Source organism: Lactuca sativa, chromosome 4 (assembly GCF_002870075.4).
Source record: "Lactuca sativa cultivar Salinas chromosome 4, Lsat_Salinas_v11, whole genome shotgun sequence".
Classification (NCBI taxonomy): domain Eukaryota; kingdom Viridiplantae; phylum Streptophyta; class Magnoliopsida; order Asterales; family Asteraceae; genus Lactuca; species Lactuca sativa.
In genome coordinates this window covers 152,548,147-152,564,081 of record NC_056626.2, presented here as the reverse complement: position 1 = coordinate 152,564,081, position 15,935 = coordinate 152,548,147, and the positions used below count along the sequence as shown (strand labels likewise).

Sequence of the window (15,935 nt, the reverse complement as noted above, 5' to 3'; positions counted from 1 at the left end):
TGGGGAAAACTGTCGTCGTACGCTGGGCGTACACCGAAGTACGTGGGGCGTACCTCGTACACTGGGAGTATCCTCGTACGTGGGGCGTACGTCAACGATGACGTCAAAGTCCCCGGTCTTCGGATGGGATGGCCATAGAGTGGTAGGGGAGACGTGGTCGATCCGAGTCCGTGCACCACGTACGTTGGGCGTACTCCTTCGGATAAGCCTCGAAGTGTGTGCCAAAAACTTCAAAAATGCGTAACTTTCGCATATGAGCTACGTTTTTAACGTTCTTTATATCCACGTGTAGGTGAGAGTATACTCTACAACTTTCATTTAGACTTCGTCGGATAATTTAGACTTTAATTTTTAATATTTTATTTTAAATAGGCCGGGATAGGATAATTTCGTTAAAAATCCATAACTTCTTTATCTTATGTCCGTTTTCGTCTGTCTTTTTACAAATGTACTACTATTGTAGAGACCTTCAACTCTCGTTTAGGTTGCATCGGCTAAAAATCGCTCGATCTTTATCCCGAGTTTTTAGCTGTTTACCGCTGTTCCGAAACTTAGAAAGATCGTAACTTCTTCATACGAAGTCAGATTTGGGCGTTCTTTTTATGCATGCTCACGGTTTAACGTAATCTACGACTTCCGTTTAAGTGTCTAGGGCTAAAAGGTATTTTATTGAAGTTTCACTTTTTACGTTTATCAGTGTTTTACTAGGTGTGTCGTGGATTTTCGATTGGTCATAACTTCTTCGTTATAACTCGGATTTGAGTGTTCTTTATATTTTTGGAAACCTTGGCATGATATCTAACACTTTATGCGTCCCGATTTAGATTTTAGAACACTTCATTTTTGATGCTGATTTCTTTGATTCTAAATAGTTAAATATATTTGACTTTTTGAATGTTACATTGGTTTGGAAAATATCGGGTTGTCACAAATTAGCCGACAGAGTCAAAATGAAAGTTGTGGATCTTATTTTTACCTACACGTGGATATAAAGAACGTCAAAAACGGAGCTCGTATGTGAAAGTTACGAATTTTAGTAGTCGGAAGTGTGTTGTGCAAAAATGGGCGACGTGACACAATTTTGGCCATTGCTTTCTCCTCAAGTCTAGCCACCAGATGGTGACATGTGGCACCAAGTTCATCCATATTTCACCCTCTAAATAGAACCTCTCACACCCTCATTTTCTTCACACCTTTCCATTCTTTCTTCTCTTTACTCGCTCTCTAGAACCTCTCTCTAGCCACGAAACCCCCCAAAAAACCTAAGGTCCCTAGCAGGAGGTGGAAGCCCCAAAGTGCTCGACAATTCCGAGAAGAAGAGCTTTTCAGCTCGGGAACGCTGCTCCAAGCAAAGCCCGGTTTTCTATAAAACCCGCTGCAAGTGAGCTACGCCTACGTTATTTTCAATATAGCTTTTATTTAATTATAGTAACGTTATTAGAAACTTATAATAAGTACTTGGGCTATTATTATGGGTTATATAAGTATTGTTTAACGCTTATATAATAGTAATAATAGCTAGAGTATTAACTAGTCTTGGCGAATAATAGACTAAACTCTAGTGGTAATAATATTAGGTTTCGTCGAATGAAATTATTTTTACGAAGCGAAGTGTTGTCTGAGTTCGGAATCACCACCTTTTCAAGTGAGTGCATGGTCCCTTTCATCTTACACATATATATGAAGTATTTTATATAAATTACGTGCTATGTGTGCATTTATCTGTATACTTGCTATCTATGCATGATGAACGATTTTATATACTAGTTTTATATGATTTCAACTATATATGTATTTGTATCTATATAATATGTTGGTTAAAACATGGGTAGATGAAATATTAGTTGGATGATGAGTTGAGAGGTGATATAGACCATGAGGTAAGGGTGAGAGGTGGACGATATGAGAAGCCTTGTTCCCAAATGTTGGCCCTGTCATCTAGTAGAGTATGGATGACAACCACAGACTATTCTAGACAGTCCAGTGGAACACTAGCAGGCTCACAACCTGTATGTGTTGTGAACGATGTGTTCACCGGTGTACTCTAAAAACCCATTGACATGTATTGCGGGTGGACTCTCGAAAATGATACTGTCAATAAACGAGATAACCCTAGCAGTTGTGCTCGAAGGACAATACTGGCAGCTACGCCTCATATAGAATGTCACAATTCTGGCAGTTGCGCCTAAGTGATAGAACTAGCAGTTGTGCTTGACAAATGTGCCATTGACAACGATGAACTTCGTACCTATTCCTTAGGATAATCCTTAGGAATGAATGAATGAGAAATAGCTGATTCTTAGGGTACATCCTTAAGAGTGAAGAAGATAACGGGGATGAGTAATTAGGTTAACTGTCATCTAACGATTCTGGATTATAACTCTTTGCTAATTGACGTATTGTTGATGTGCATTTTTGTAGCGCACTGAAACTTCTTCGATTTGTTGCATCCCATATCGTTTGAAAATAAGGATAATTCGTCTCCATGTCACCAACAAGTCGCATAAACAAACATTTGCTCATACGAAACCTTCTGCGGAGTTGCACGTGACCATAAGTTGAATCATTTGCAAAATAATGTCAGCAGTTTTTAGCCTCTAAACAATCTTTGTGGTTTGTGTTTCTCCTTTTAATGTTGTTTGAACTAGCATTATTCTGAAAAGTTGTGCAGTAAGAGACAATACAAGTAACAAATTATTGTTGATAAGTTCATCCTTAGATGATGAACTATCATCGTTAACTTCCATTATTTTTATTTTTCTTTATATATATATATATATATATATATATATATATATATATATAAATAAAAATAAAATAAAATAAAAATAAAAAACATAATAAAGAGAGATTCTCTAGTCAAATGATGTCGACATTTTGAACTTCACGGGTTCTCCAACTCTCAACCATACTTAGTTGCAATTTGTCGTTTCCTTTCAAGTACCGTGCGCAAAATACCTCCACTAAAATGATCATGCAGCCGGAGAAAATACCCCATATATTGGTTCTCTATCTCCCGATCCAACGGTTGAGCTTTTCGATATTCATTAGCTTCGAGAATGCGCATTTTTTGTTCCCGGTACCGTTGTCTCTGTTCCGCCTCTATTTCGGTTGCAGTCTTGATGCCGACAATTTGTTTGACTAGATCAAACATTTCATTTTCCGTTGATGATGTCGATGCCACTTTCTTTCCTTTTCTTTTTCTCTAAGGCAATGAGTCTTCAACACTAAACAATTATTGTTGTGTGGAGAATCCAAGAGGATATTGTGGATCAGATGATGATGTGTAGGCGTTGGATGAAGATGTTTTGGTTCGTTTTGAATGAGGCGGGGAGTCTTCACCCGCTTTTGTAACAAATGCCAATTTTGCATTGTCTTTCAACCAATCACAAGCTTGTTGATGAGGAAAAAGATTGTAAAACATCAGCCTCTGCTAGTCACACTATTCATCTTACGGTTATAGATGTCATTGAAAGATTGTAAAATGCTCTAGAACCCACTCCCAAAACGCATCAAACCTTTGTTGATTTCCACGTTGTTTATCTTTAGAAACATCGACATATGCTCTTGCCAAAGCCAACTCTCCGCGTTCCACCCGATTCTTTTGCTTTTGGCGTTGTGTATAGTTGCTTTTTTTCTCAGCAACGGGTTGCAACTACTCGCTAGTCATTTTAAATGTTAAACTGTGAAATTACTATTAAACTCTATTTTTCAAGGGATTTTCTAACATGTGTCCTAAGGGCACATATAAGAAATTTTAATTATGGCAAATATTAGAAGTATCTAAATATTATTGTTTAAACCACGATTTGACATTCATTAGTTTCCTATATTATTTTTTCCAAATTTATAATTTTATTATTTTCTTTTAATCTTCCCTGCTAATACGTAGGAAATGATACTATATTCTAGATTTTTAGTACCCTCTAAAAATTTCCTCCATTCCATGATTTATATATTGCTTTTTTGGATTTCTTTTTTTTACATCATATCAATTCATCAATTTTTATCATAACGCCCAGGAACATTTACTAAGCATTTGACAAGCATTTTTATTTATTTAAAATAAAAGATGAGAATTGAAACTAATAATGAGAACAAAAAATAGAGTTTAATAGTAATTTCACAGTTTAACATTTAAAATGAAAGATGGGATTGAAATCTTCTATTTGCATATCAAGTTTCTTTGTTTTATCCACGTGTTGAGAATTATCATCCTCACGCTCTGGACATGTGCTGAAGTTGTGACTAGAAGATTTGCAAAGTCTACAACGCTTTACTTGTCTCGCTAATTCCTTTCCACTTCTCATTCGTTTTTGCTTAAGTCGTCCTTTTGTTTTTGAGATGATAGGGCATTGAACCAACTCAATTGCATTAGTTTCGAGATGACTATTGTTTCCACAAGATGATGAAACATCAAAATTTCCTTCTTGCTTTAATAGAGAGATTTCTGTAAATTGAGCTTCTTCACGACTCCACCGTGATAGCCAATAACTAGAAGGAATTTCAAAGCAGTCCTTACGGAGAAAAACGCTTAAGATATGACGACAAAGTATCCCGACAAATTCAAAGTTTTTGCAAGTGCATTTAGCCATCTTACCATCCCAAACCACCTGATGACATCGAGCCGCTTTGTAATGTTTGACAATAAAACTTGTGTCGTTTTCTTCCCGAACCGAATATTGAATTGCTTGAGCAAATTGTTCTTGAAACTTTTTGAATGCAAAAGGAGTCAAAACTTGGTAACCTTGTTTTTCTAACGGTGATAATGATTTAAAATGCGATTCTTGATATTTTGCCAACATACCATCATGCATTTGTTTATGCCCAACATCTTCAATAGCAAGATCAATCTATACAATTATGAGTAAAAAGATTAATAAAAAAAGTTTAAACTATAAAAAATGTAGTAAACTAAATACCAGTACCCACTTGTCTAATAAACTCCCTTAGACATGTATGAGAAGATATAAACTTTTTTATAAACGAATTTATGCTCTCCGATCTTCCGGTGGTCATCATGCCACCAAAGAAAAAGTCACGAAGATAACTTGGAACCCAAAATGTTTTGATCTGGTACAATGCTATCACATGTTTATTCTTTTCGAGATTGTATTTTGCAATGACTAATGGCCATTGTTGCTCAAATTCTTCAACCGAGTCTAACTTATATAAGTTATAAAATTCGGTGCACCAACTTGAGTACTCATCTTTTAAGACCGAAGTAAACCAACTACTAAACTTAGTGGTGATATGCCATATGCAAAATGCATGTTTAGTGTAAGGCATCTCCGTTTCAATTGCTTGTTTCATCCAAGGATCTTGATCGGTCAATATCGTTTTCGGTGACTTTTTCATTAATTGTACAAAATTCTGAAAATAAAATAATTTTAAGAAACATTTTACATACTAATGCAATTAAGTTACAAAAAATAAAACAAAAATATAGTTACCTTAAAGAGCCATTCAAACGTCTTTAGTTTCTTGTTAAGTAGAAGTGCACAACCAAGTAATGTAGTTCTTCCATGATTGTCAATACCAACAAATATGTCAAATGGCATGTCGTATGAATTCACCTTGTATGTAGTATCAAATACCACAATATCTCCGTATTTTTGGTACAATTCAAAACAATGAGTATCACACCAAAAAATATGTTCTAGCCTATTTTCACTATCTAGTGTAAATGCATATTGAAAATTAAGACTTTCACTTTTAGCACTTTTACAATACTCCAAAAACTCTCTTGCATCATTCTGTGAGTGTAGTTTATGATTTTTGGTAAAAAGGTTATAGACATCCTTCTTAAGAAAAGAAAGTTCTCCATGTTTCACATTCATTTCAAGCTCCATCACCCTCATAATTTGTATAACAGACAAACCCCATTCTTTTAATAAAAGTATATGTTTTTCATTCTCTAATGTAATATTACGGTAAGATCGTAAAAATCGAACCTCTTGAGTAGACAACACAATATGATTATGTTCCGCAACAAACTTAGTGACTTGCCACTCTTCAGAGAAAATTTCATTAATTCTTCTCAATGTTATACGCATGTGGGCCTTGCATTCACATCTTGTATAACCTCGGTTTTTTTTTGTGAAATCTTTTTTAAACTTCAGCTTTCCTTCATGGTGACAAAAAAAGTCACGTCTTTTCTTTTCTCCTGTTTTAGTGTTCACGAATCTTCCTTTTCGAACCGAAAACCCATTATTTCTCGCATAATTTTGATAAAAAACAAGAGCCTCTTCTTCACTTAGAAAACATTGACCAACAAACGGTTCATAAAAACTTGCGTTGTTGTTTTGACTATGTTGTTGATTTGACTATGTTCTTCTTCGATAACAGTTTTTTCATTATTAGCATCTATCGAATTTTCTTAAACATGAACCTCATTCAGGTCCAAAAAAATAGGTTATTTCATATGTAATGCTTGCCGAATGCTTTGTAAACCCTCCTGGTTATTTGATAAAAGTGATGGTATCATCACCAAAAAAAAAAAGCAATCCAAAAATATTAATATATAAATCATGAAATGGAGGGAAATTTAAGAGGGATCTGTGCTACTCATCCGTTTTAGTAGGGAAAATTAGAGGGAAATAATAAAAGTGAAAATTTGAAAAAAAAAAAACGAAGTAGGAAGTTAATTAATATGAAATCTTGATTCCAATAATAATAGACATCTAATATTTACCATGTCTTATATTTACCATAATTAAAATTTCTTACATGTGCCCTTAGGGCATATGTTAGAATTGCATGAAATCTTATACATGAGGTGAAATTTTAAAAAAAAAAAAAAAAAACTTCCCAGGTTGGTCAAAAGAGGCGGAGTAATTTATTACAATTAAATGAGGACAATTAAACGAGAAAAATGTGCAAGAATCTTTATGAATATTAAATGAGAAATTTGACAATTCAATAAAAGTATTAATATAAACGAAAATTTTATTCATTTATTTTAGAAAATATAAAATAAAGTAAAACATAACCCTTTTTCATTTAAAATAAATAAATGAATGAATTGTGTGTTCTTCTTAATGTAATATGGAAAACACTACAAAACCATAAATTAAATAAATTTATAAAACAAAAAAATAAAAATAAAAATAAAAAATAAATCATATTATTAATGTAATCAAAATCAAAGTTACATAAAATCATGCATTCAAAGAGTGAAGTGTGCAAGGGAATCTTTTTTAAATTGATGAAAAAATACTTACATACATAAAGCATAATGTTGCTAAGAAAAACAAAACAATTCTACCACCTCGACACGAGTTCACCAACCTAATTATATACAATGAAACCGTGAACCCGCTAAACCCATGGCGTTAATGTTTCCCGGTGGTACCGCCCTTACCTTTTCCAACGACTCCATCCAGCCTTAATGATGTCTTAGAATACGAGGAAAGATTGGCTTGATAGTTTGGATAAATAGTTATATTATAATGTAGGGATGTAATATGAAAATTTATTGCACTAGTTTACGTGGTGTTTGATGGTGTTTGAATTTGATGTGTTTTATGTAGACAATTGCAAAAATGGTCCCTATGGTATGTATTTTTTTGGGGTTTTAGTCCAAACCATGATTTTTTTGGATTGATGGTCCTTTTGAGGTAGTTTTGTTACGTTTTTGGTCCCTCGGTAAATTGAAATGACTGTAATACCCTTGGGTATTTATTTTTTATGTTTTTTCTATTTAACTTAAATGAAAAAGAAAATAAATAATTAAATTGGACCTCTCTCTCTCTCTCTCTCTCTCTCTCTCTCTCTCTCTCTCTCTCTCTCTCTCTCTCTCTCTCTCTCTCTCTCTCTCTCTCTCTCTCTCTCTCTCTCTCTCTCTCTCTCTCTCTCTCTCTCTCTCTCTCTCTGTGTGCGCAAACCCACCAACGATCCAAACATCGTTCATAATCCATTTCAACATCAGATTCAAGCAACTTGGATTAACCCACAAAAAAACTTAAAGTTATTCACCCACTTTCACTATAAACACACGTACACACCCTGGATCGAGGAGAAGAAGACTCATTTCAATGACTATCAAGAAGTCCCTCTCGCTTCCCTTTGGTGACCCTCCTCCTTCTCCAAAATCAATTTCAACATCTTAACAGATTACCGTCTATTGTTGCTGCTATTCCCGGTTAGATTACCGTCTCCAAAATAGATCTCTCTCTCTCTCCAAACCCATTACCGTTTTTAACAGATTTTGAGGAAACAATATCCCAATCAACACAAACCTCGATTCCCAAATCAACCCACTTCCAATCCCTTTTCAATTAGATTAATAGATCCAAAACCAATTCGATTCTAACAAATGTCAGTGATCATTACTACCTGTTGGGAGAACAAAAGAGAAAGTAAGAAAGATGAAAATTAAACCAAAAATAGATGAAGATGAAAATTAAACCAGAAATATATACATTTATCTGTATGTATATATGTTGAGAAATAGGTAGAAAGCAGTGAGATTGGATCAATCGGAGAAGGATAAAGATGAAGCTTGAGGTTGCCGGAGCCACTACAAACCCTAACTCCGATTAGAGTTTTGCCGTTGTTGCTATGAAGATCGGATTAGGGTTACCGCTGAATCGGAGTGAATGGAGATGACGGGTCTTGTAGCTATCTCCAACTTCTAACGTTCCCCTGCAGTCACTATCACACATCCTTCCATATCTGTGAATCGCAAACAACGTTCTCTAGACATTTCCGTCTTCATATGAAATATAGATGTGTGTTTGTGTGAGAAATAGAATCTGAAAACTCCATGTGTTCATATGATTTAGAAGTGTGTATTTGTGTTCATCAGATATGATATGAATTGGGGAAGATGAAGAAGTGGGTGGAGGGTGAATTTCTTTTTCAAGAGAGAGAGAGAGAGAGAGGTGGCCCCACTTTTTTAATTATTAAAATAAATAAATAAACAATTAGATTTTAAAATAATGAAAGAAAAATGAAAAATAAATACCCAAGGGTATTACGGTCATTTCAGTTTACTGAGGGACCAAAAACGCAACAAAACTACCTCAAAAGGACCATCAATTCAAAAAAATCATGGTTTGGACTAAAACCCCCAAAAAATGCATACCACAGAAACCATGTTTGCAATTTTGTCTTTTATGTATGAACTTCATATGTTATTTTACTTGATGAACATTAACTATTAATGATTTGTTTTGCAGATGAAGCGTATAAGGTCATATTCTTCATATAGTATCTCTTACTCAAACGTCGATGAGTTAGATGTTATGATAATGTTTGCTTTCTTAACTGTGCATAATTAAATGCAGATGGAAGATAGAGAGATAGATCTTTGCTTTTTGTTTTTGCACCTGCTATAATATTTAGAAATACTTTTGCTTAAAAAGTTGTATGAAAGTGTAAAAAAAATATATAAAAGAGTTTAGAATTGTTGTAAAAAATTGTAGAAAAAAGTTCATAAAAGGTAATTTTTAAAACAGAAAAAGAACTAAATTTGGGATGGACTTACAAGTTATAATAGCAAGCAAAAGAAAATAAAAACTAATAAAAAATACAAATAAAAATACATTTACTAACTTTCCAAATTGGAAACTCGATTAGTTTTAACAAAGCATGTTTTTTTTAATTTTTTTTTTATGAAAAACTTAAAATGACAATTCTACTCTTTTTTTTGTCCAACTTTACCAAAAAAACAAAAATAAACTAAAAACAATTTTCCACGCTCAACACCTAACCACGACATACAAGTCTATTTTCATCTTTGATTAAAAAGATTTAATCAAAAATTCCCCCATCTACATCTTGTAGGCCAATTCTGAATTGGCAAAAGGATATCCTTTTGTCCATTAAAGGGTCTTCCCCGTTTGACATTGGACCCTATGATATTTAGTTTTTTTTTTTTTTTTTTTTGCCTAACTTTTTGGAAAAAATAAACTTATAGAAGTGGTTATTTATGTCTTTTCCTCTTATATATAAAATGATTATTACACCTCCGCTCCAAGTACTAATTAGCAATTCAAATGTATAATGACTTCCAAATATTTAAAGCCAAAGGCCAAAGCAATAATACTTGAGAAGGTACGAAAGTGATTAAATAGAGAAAAATCACAACAATGAAGCAAAATCACCCAACTTTTAATGCAAATGGCCAAATTATAAGTGTTAGAATTTAAAAACTGAAAATATTCACAAATTCATTTCACTGTCAATTGGCTAACACTCGATTCACCTAAGTCAAGGAAAAGCCAACAAAGCCATAAGAACAAGCCATATAACTTAAACATAATGTATCCTGTAAATAGTCCTTGGAGGCCTTAATTGGTACCAGGGTCAAGCACAGGAAGACGACAATGGAGACTGATAGATTTATCTGTTTGACGCGTACCCGGTATGAAAAACTGGAAAACCACTGTCAAGCAAGAACCCTGTTCCCCAATCCCATAGAAAGCAGAATCTGGTTTCGCCAAGTGACATTGAAGAGACTTGAAGAAATGTTTCACGCTTACTTGAACATTCATCGCATCCCCCCTCTCAATTGCCCTCCGCGAACGTGTCTGAGCACTCAGACTATCATCTCCGGCAGGAACCGCCGCCTGCTCTCCGATGACCACCAGTTTCCTGAACTCTGCTCCAAGTGTGACCAAAGTAGTCGAGATTTGCAAATGGAGGTCGCCGGATTTGCTTATGGAAACATTTAGCACATCACCGACATTCTTCATCCGATCCACAAAGTTCTGTAGTTGATTCATGTCAGGAACTTGAACTAGGGTTTGAGGCAGATCTTGCGCCATGTCTAGCGCGGCTTGGAGTTCGAGAACATCAGATCTAGATAACGGTTTAGAGATCGGAACGTCTTGGATAACAGCGGATTTGTAGCCCTTGGTTTCGAAAGTGAGAAACGGCATCGGTTGCTGTGAATGAGGAGGGAGTTTCTTTACTAACTTGATTTGAAGACGATTGAGAGTAGGGCAACTGTGGGAACCTCCAAATTCTGTGTAAATGGTGACGATGCTGCGGAGGGCCCGGTGGAGGAGCGAGAGGTCGATGGTGAAGGCGATGCGATCGTCGTTTTGGCTTGAGATCCGATAGTCTTCGAATAGGGCTTCTTTTTGAAACTGAGCAATTGATTGGATTCCATCTCCGTTGAGAAGATTGTGGAGGAAAATAGCGTGATCTTTCGTTAAGTAAAGATGGCATGTCTTCCCCATTTTGTCTAGGGCTTGAAGGAATCTCTTCTCCAGAAGGTGAACTCCATGATCGGTGAGAAAGGCCTTGAACTTCATTTCACACTTCAGTTATGATTCTTTGATGTATGTGAGTGAGAGATAGAGAGACAGAGTACCTTTAGCTTGAAGAGGGTAAAAATGGCGATGAGAGATTGGAGGGAAAATGTCCCGCGTCCTACTAGAGAGAAAAAAGAAATGTTAAAAACTTTCCGGTATGCCAATTTACACCCTCAATGTTTAGAAATTTACACTTAAGACCTCGTTTCTTATACCCTATAAACCTTTCCGTTTGGTTTCACCATATGGCCAAGAAAAAGTAAACGGAATATTCCACAACGTTGACTAGAAAACAGTAGTCAACTATATATATATATTTTTTCAATCCAGATGGGACGAATTATTACAATATGTACATGTACATGCAAATGTAAAAAGTCCCATGAATCGAACATTTTATACCAAGCATAAGCGAATAGAAAGTAAATATGCACAAGAATGAGCAAAAACACCCCTCAACCAAAAAAAAAAAAAAAAACATAAATTCTATTCATGTTTATCTTCAATATTATGAACTCTACTTAAACACTCTCCAAATGTATCCAAAGCAACCTTATAATGATCCAAAGAAATAACACCTTCCTCCACTACTTGCAACGCACTTCTATACAACTGAGTAAACCCTTGAACAGCATCAGTACCAGTAACAGTATTACATCCAGCAGCATCATAATCCGGAACATATAAACGTTTATAGTCCCTCTTCCATCTCGATAAAATATACTTGGAAGGAATTTCCTCGACCCCATTAAAATTAAGCACACATAAAGCATGCCTACATAAATAACCATTAAAATTAAAACAACTGCAAATGCATCGAACATCAACCGCTCCTCTATTATACAAAACCTCGTAATCCTTAATCTCTCGCCGACTTCCATCCGCCAAAGCACGCTCTTTCACCAAAAAAATTACAACCGCGCCATCAACATGCACTTGTGTGGTACTAAAACACGAATACATCTCCTCAACTTCCACTTGAAATTTCTTAAAAATTTCCCTCGTGTAAATCTTCGATAACTGCAACTCAAATGAACATCTCGTTTTTAAAACCGGGGACACGGTTCTCGATTCCATGTCAGCGTTTGCTTCTTCTTTGTGCTTTTTTTGTAACGCGAGTTCGTATTTATCGAGAAATTCTTTTAGCGGCGTTTGTTTGTGAATGTATTTATCAAATACAGGACACAGCGTGTCGCCAGAAGATATTCCGGCGAACGATGTGTCCTTTAGATATACCGGGGCCCACCAGGCCCGATCTTCGTATAAAGATCGGAGCCATTCGTGGTCCCCGATTCCAAACCGTTGGATCATGAAACCCCATGAGGTTTCAAAATCATACGGTTTTAACGTCTCGTAAGCAGTTTTCAACAATACCTTTTTAATAGCGTCATAGTTTCTTAACCCCCCTAATTTTTCCGGAACTTTCTTCATGATGTGAAGCAGACTAAACCGGTGGTGGGTTTTCGGGAACACCTCGGAAACCACACTTTGTAAAACCCGACACCTGTCGGTCACTATTGTTTGTGGGACCCGCCCCGATGTGGTGGTCAAAGTCAACCATGCTTTCAAAACCCATGAAAAAGACTCTTTTGTCCCTCCCGAAAGCAACCCGCAACCTAGCAACACCGTTTGACAATGATGATTCATTCCGACAAACGTCACGAGCGGGACCTCGTACTTACTCGATAAGTAACTCGTGTCGAAATAAACCACATCGGAAAAATACCCAATCGCAGCACGACACCTGGCGTCTAACCAAATCATGTTCCTTAAACGCCCTTCGTCGTTAACATCCATCAAGTAAAAGAAATTAGGGTTTGTCAACTGCATACGACAGATGTAATTATAAATCGCTTGCGAATCGCCTTTCTTTAAATTCAATCGATCCGGATGAAAATCAGGTACGGGCCCCGATCCCGATCCCAATTCCCGACCCGTTTCATGTGAAATTCCATTATTACCCCCGGAGTCAATCACAAGCGCACGATATAATTTAACTGTTTGCGTTTGCCCTTCGGAATCTGATTGAATAGTATTTTTTGTTCCACAAATGCCCGTTTTCTTGAAGGATTTGAAAGATTTGGTGCCAAGTAAATGGTTATGATCGAGGGTAACTTCGAGAATTCGCCACCTTCTGGAATCTACTAATCTCATTCTGACCATTGCTGGACAACCGGTTCTTGTTTCTTTTCTTAAACGATTGACATCTTTTATTCTTTTAAAGCCTTGACTACTACAGCATAAAACTGCTCCATATTTTTCTCTGCTATTTCTTTTAAACCATGAGTTTTTTACACGTACGCGAAATCCTGCTTCTCGAGCATAACAATTGTAGTAATTGTATGCGTCATCGTAGGATTCGAATTCCATTCCTACACATGGGGCAACGAATTCCTTTTTTCCATTTTCGGATTCCAATTCCGGTTTTTCACTATTTTGATGTTTGCTATTAGGAGAGACTTGTTCCATCTGAAAAACAAACAAAAAAAAGTATCATTATATCCGGATATATTTACTTTTATACTTTCCCTTGACATTTTAATGATTTAGGTAGTGTTTGGTATGATGGAATCCAGGAGGGAATGGAATCGGAATCGTTGATTCCATTGGAATTGGAATGAAAAATATTCTTGAAAGAATGTGATTCCATCCCTTCTATTCCATTCCTTTGTCATCCCATTCCATTCCTTCAAACCTAACAAACCCTAATTTTAAGTTGATAAGCTATTGAATGGAGACTATAAATTTATATCTAAAAGCAAGTTACAGAATTATAGAATTGGGAATCTGTAATCACAGTATGAACAAAAAAGATAAGGAGTTTTTCAAGTATAAGAATATGTCACCTGAATCAAGTCTAAATGCTTCATCAGTTGACACCTAATTGGATAGTCAACACTGATAAGGAATGAAGTGTCTGTGGTAGGATAAATCCTTGTGAAGCTTCCCAATAATTACCTATACATAAATCTAGTGTTATATATGATATAATAAAATATTAGATACATATATACAATGTAATACATAATATAACTAAATAATAAACAACTTATTCTCAATTCAGTTCATCATACATCTTCCATTTCTGCAAAGTGCAAACCCCGTGCATCATTTTACTTTCACTTCTAGGGTTCAAACTTTTTATGCATAAAAACTTGATCATTTGCTAGGGTTTTCTAATTCTTGATCATACTTTTGCTTTAACTTTGATCTGTCTTCAAACTATAATCTTTCAATTAATGATAGAAAAATTGGCATGATGCAACTATAAAAGATGATAAAATCAAAGAGAGGCCGAGCAAGGTTTCTTGTTTTTGAAGATGGTTTTGATCTAAATCATGATAATGTTCTTGAAAGTGGTATTGTACATGCCTTTTCCCACATAGTCTAATCCTTAAAAAGAGAACCAAAAAGGGTATTGCAGTTTGTCTCTTCCTCTCTTTCTCTTTTTCTATTTTGGGATTAATGGAGTCTTTTACTTTTTGGTTTTGAAGGGAATAGGAATCGTGCAACAAAATATCAAGTAGTAACAACTAAGAATTAACAGCAAACAAATCGATTTTCAACAAATCCTAACTCAACTAAACATTCCCACGATTAACAATAACAAATAGATAACTAAGTATTAGCAATTAATAAACAACAAATTACAATACATATCAAAAATACCTCAACTAAGAGGCAGCAGGCGGAACAGGGCGGCGGGCGGAGCCGGCGAGGCGCAGAGAGAGAACCGGCAAGGTATCATCACTGGCCGAACATGTACAGAACCCACGTCAATGACATCAACCCGATATGGGATCAATTTCCATGTCGTTCATTAACAAATTTCCTTCGTATACAAGATCGAGAGTGAATGAAGAGTTAGTCCACTCAGTGTGAAACCGCCAAACTGACAACAGTGGAGATGAGGCTGATACCGTCAGGTTCTGGTAAAGAAAAAAGCTATGTAATGATTGAATGTTCTAATTTTGAAAATCCGTGCCCTTCGGTTTTATGATTTCCAGAATTAGGGGTTTTGCTTGGCACAATTGGAGCCCTAGCTTCCCCATGGCCAACGGATGGTTAACAAATAATACTAAAAAGCAAAGAGGGGTTTGTTGAAATGTTTTAAAAACACCTTTTAATTGAACTCATATAATGACTGGTTTTCGATTCAATCGGTTTAACCGGTTCGACTGTCGGTCAATCGGTTTTCTATAATTTTCATATGTTCTTTTATTTTTCTATATATACATAAATATATAATAATAATTTGACGTTACAAGTTCAAACATTAAAAATATACATAAAAATAAGTTATAGATCACTCCAAATATATTAAAATAACACATTACTATAAGTTTTAGTGTTTTATATCAATCTATATACGTCAAAAAGAAAATAAAGTATAATATCGAAAAAAATATAGTTTTAGATGAATACAAACACATCAATAAAAATTATAACATTTATCATATGTTTTTATTTGGAGAAAACTATATAGATTTTAAAAAATTCACCAAAGTTTATTATGCAAATAATTATTTTCTATATGTTTTTATTCGGTTTAACCGGTTAAACCGGTTTATTTTGACCGATTCAACTGGGTTTTTCCTAAAAATCGGTCAGTTCAATCCAGTTCAGAAATCGATGTAAAATCGATGATAGTTGAACCGCTCTCTCCCCCGG

The 15,935-nt window shown here is 35.3% G+C and overlaps 3 protein-coding genes and 1 long non-coding RNA gene across 5 annotated transcripts; all 4 read right to left on the bottom strand.

Annotated features, from left to right (window-relative positions):
* Positions 1-4,130: 4,130 nt before the first annotated feature.
* LOC111898908 (protein FAR1-RELATED SEQUENCE 11-like) lies at positions 4,131-5,861 on the bottom strand. Its single transcript, XM_023894795.1, has 3 exons — positions 5,454-5,861; positions 4,933-5,373; positions 4,131-4,853 (listed from the first exon to the last, which is right to left on the bottom strand). Exons 1-3 carry the CDS (start codon positions 5,859-5,861, stop codon positions 4,131-4,133), a joined length of 1,572 nt encoding a protein of 523 aa, XP_023750563.1.
* Positions 5,862-7,104: 1,243 nt separating this feature from the next.
* On the bottom strand, positions 7,105-9,384 carry LOC111898898 (uncharacterized). The gene is made up of 2 exons (XR_002852738.3): positions 8,424-9,384; positions 7,105-8,337 (listed from the first exon to the last, which is right to left on the bottom strand). It is a non-coding gene; the product is annotated as an uncharacterized LOC111898898 (long non-coding RNA).
* Positions 9,385-10,095: 711 nt separating this feature from the next.
* Positions 10,096-11,382, bottom strand: LOC111898900 (checkpoint protein hus1). The gene has a single exon (XM_023894790.2). The coding sequence runs from the start codon at positions 11,262-11,264 to the stop codon at positions 10,296-10,298; it is 969 nt and encodes a 322-aa protein (XP_023750558.1). The 5' UTR covers positions 11,265-11,382; the 3' UTR covers positions 10,096-10,295.
* Positions 11,383-11,535: 153 nt separating this feature from the next.
* On the bottom strand, positions 11,536-15,353 carry LOC111898899 (protein FAR1-RELATED SEQUENCE 6). 2 transcript variants are annotated; one of them, XM_042901188.2, is made up of 4 exons: positions 14,934-15,353; positions 14,111-14,222; positions 12,639-13,733; positions 11,536-12,284 (listed from the first exon to the last, which is right to left on the bottom strand). In XM_042901188.2, exons 2-4 carry the CDS (start codon positions 14,132-14,134, stop codon positions 11,751-11,753), a joined length of 1,653 nt encoding a protein of 550 aa, XP_042757122.1. In that variant the 5' UTR covers positions 14,135-14,222; positions 14,934-15,353; the 3' UTR covers positions 11,536-11,750. The 2 variants fall into 2 exon arrangements, with proteins under 2 accessions (XP_042757122.1, XP_023750557.1); XM_023894789.3 differs by having other exon boundaries at positions 11,536-13,733.
* Between the last annotated feature and the right edge of the window lie 582 nt (positions 15,354-15,935).

Excerpts from the sequence above, each read along its gene's own strand:
- LOC111898908 (XM_023894795.1), bottom strand. The coding sequence starts at position 5,861 with ATGAGGGTGATGGAGCTTGAAATGAATGTGAAACATGGAGAACTTTCT. Across the intron at positions 5,374-5,453 it reads CGTTTGAATGGCTCTTTAAG|AATTTTGTACAATTAATGAA; the intron begins GTAACTATATTT and ends TTTTATTTTCAG. Across the intron at positions 4,854-4,932 it reads TAAGGGAGTTTATTAGACAA|ATTGATCTTGCTATTGAAGA; the intron begins GTGGGTACTGGT and ends ATAATTGTATAG.
- LOC111898900 (XM_023894790.2), bottom strand. The coding sequence starts at position 11,264 with ATGAAGTTCAAGGCCTTTCTCACCGATCATGGAGTTCACCTTCTGGAG.
- LOC111898899 (XM_023894789.3), bottom strand. The coding sequence starts at position 14,134 with ATGAAGCATTTAGACTTGATTCAG. Across the intron at positions 13,734-14,110 it reads AGCATTTAGACTTGATTCAG|ATGGAACAAGTCTCTCCTAA; the intron begins GTGACATATTCT and ends TTTGTTTTTCAG.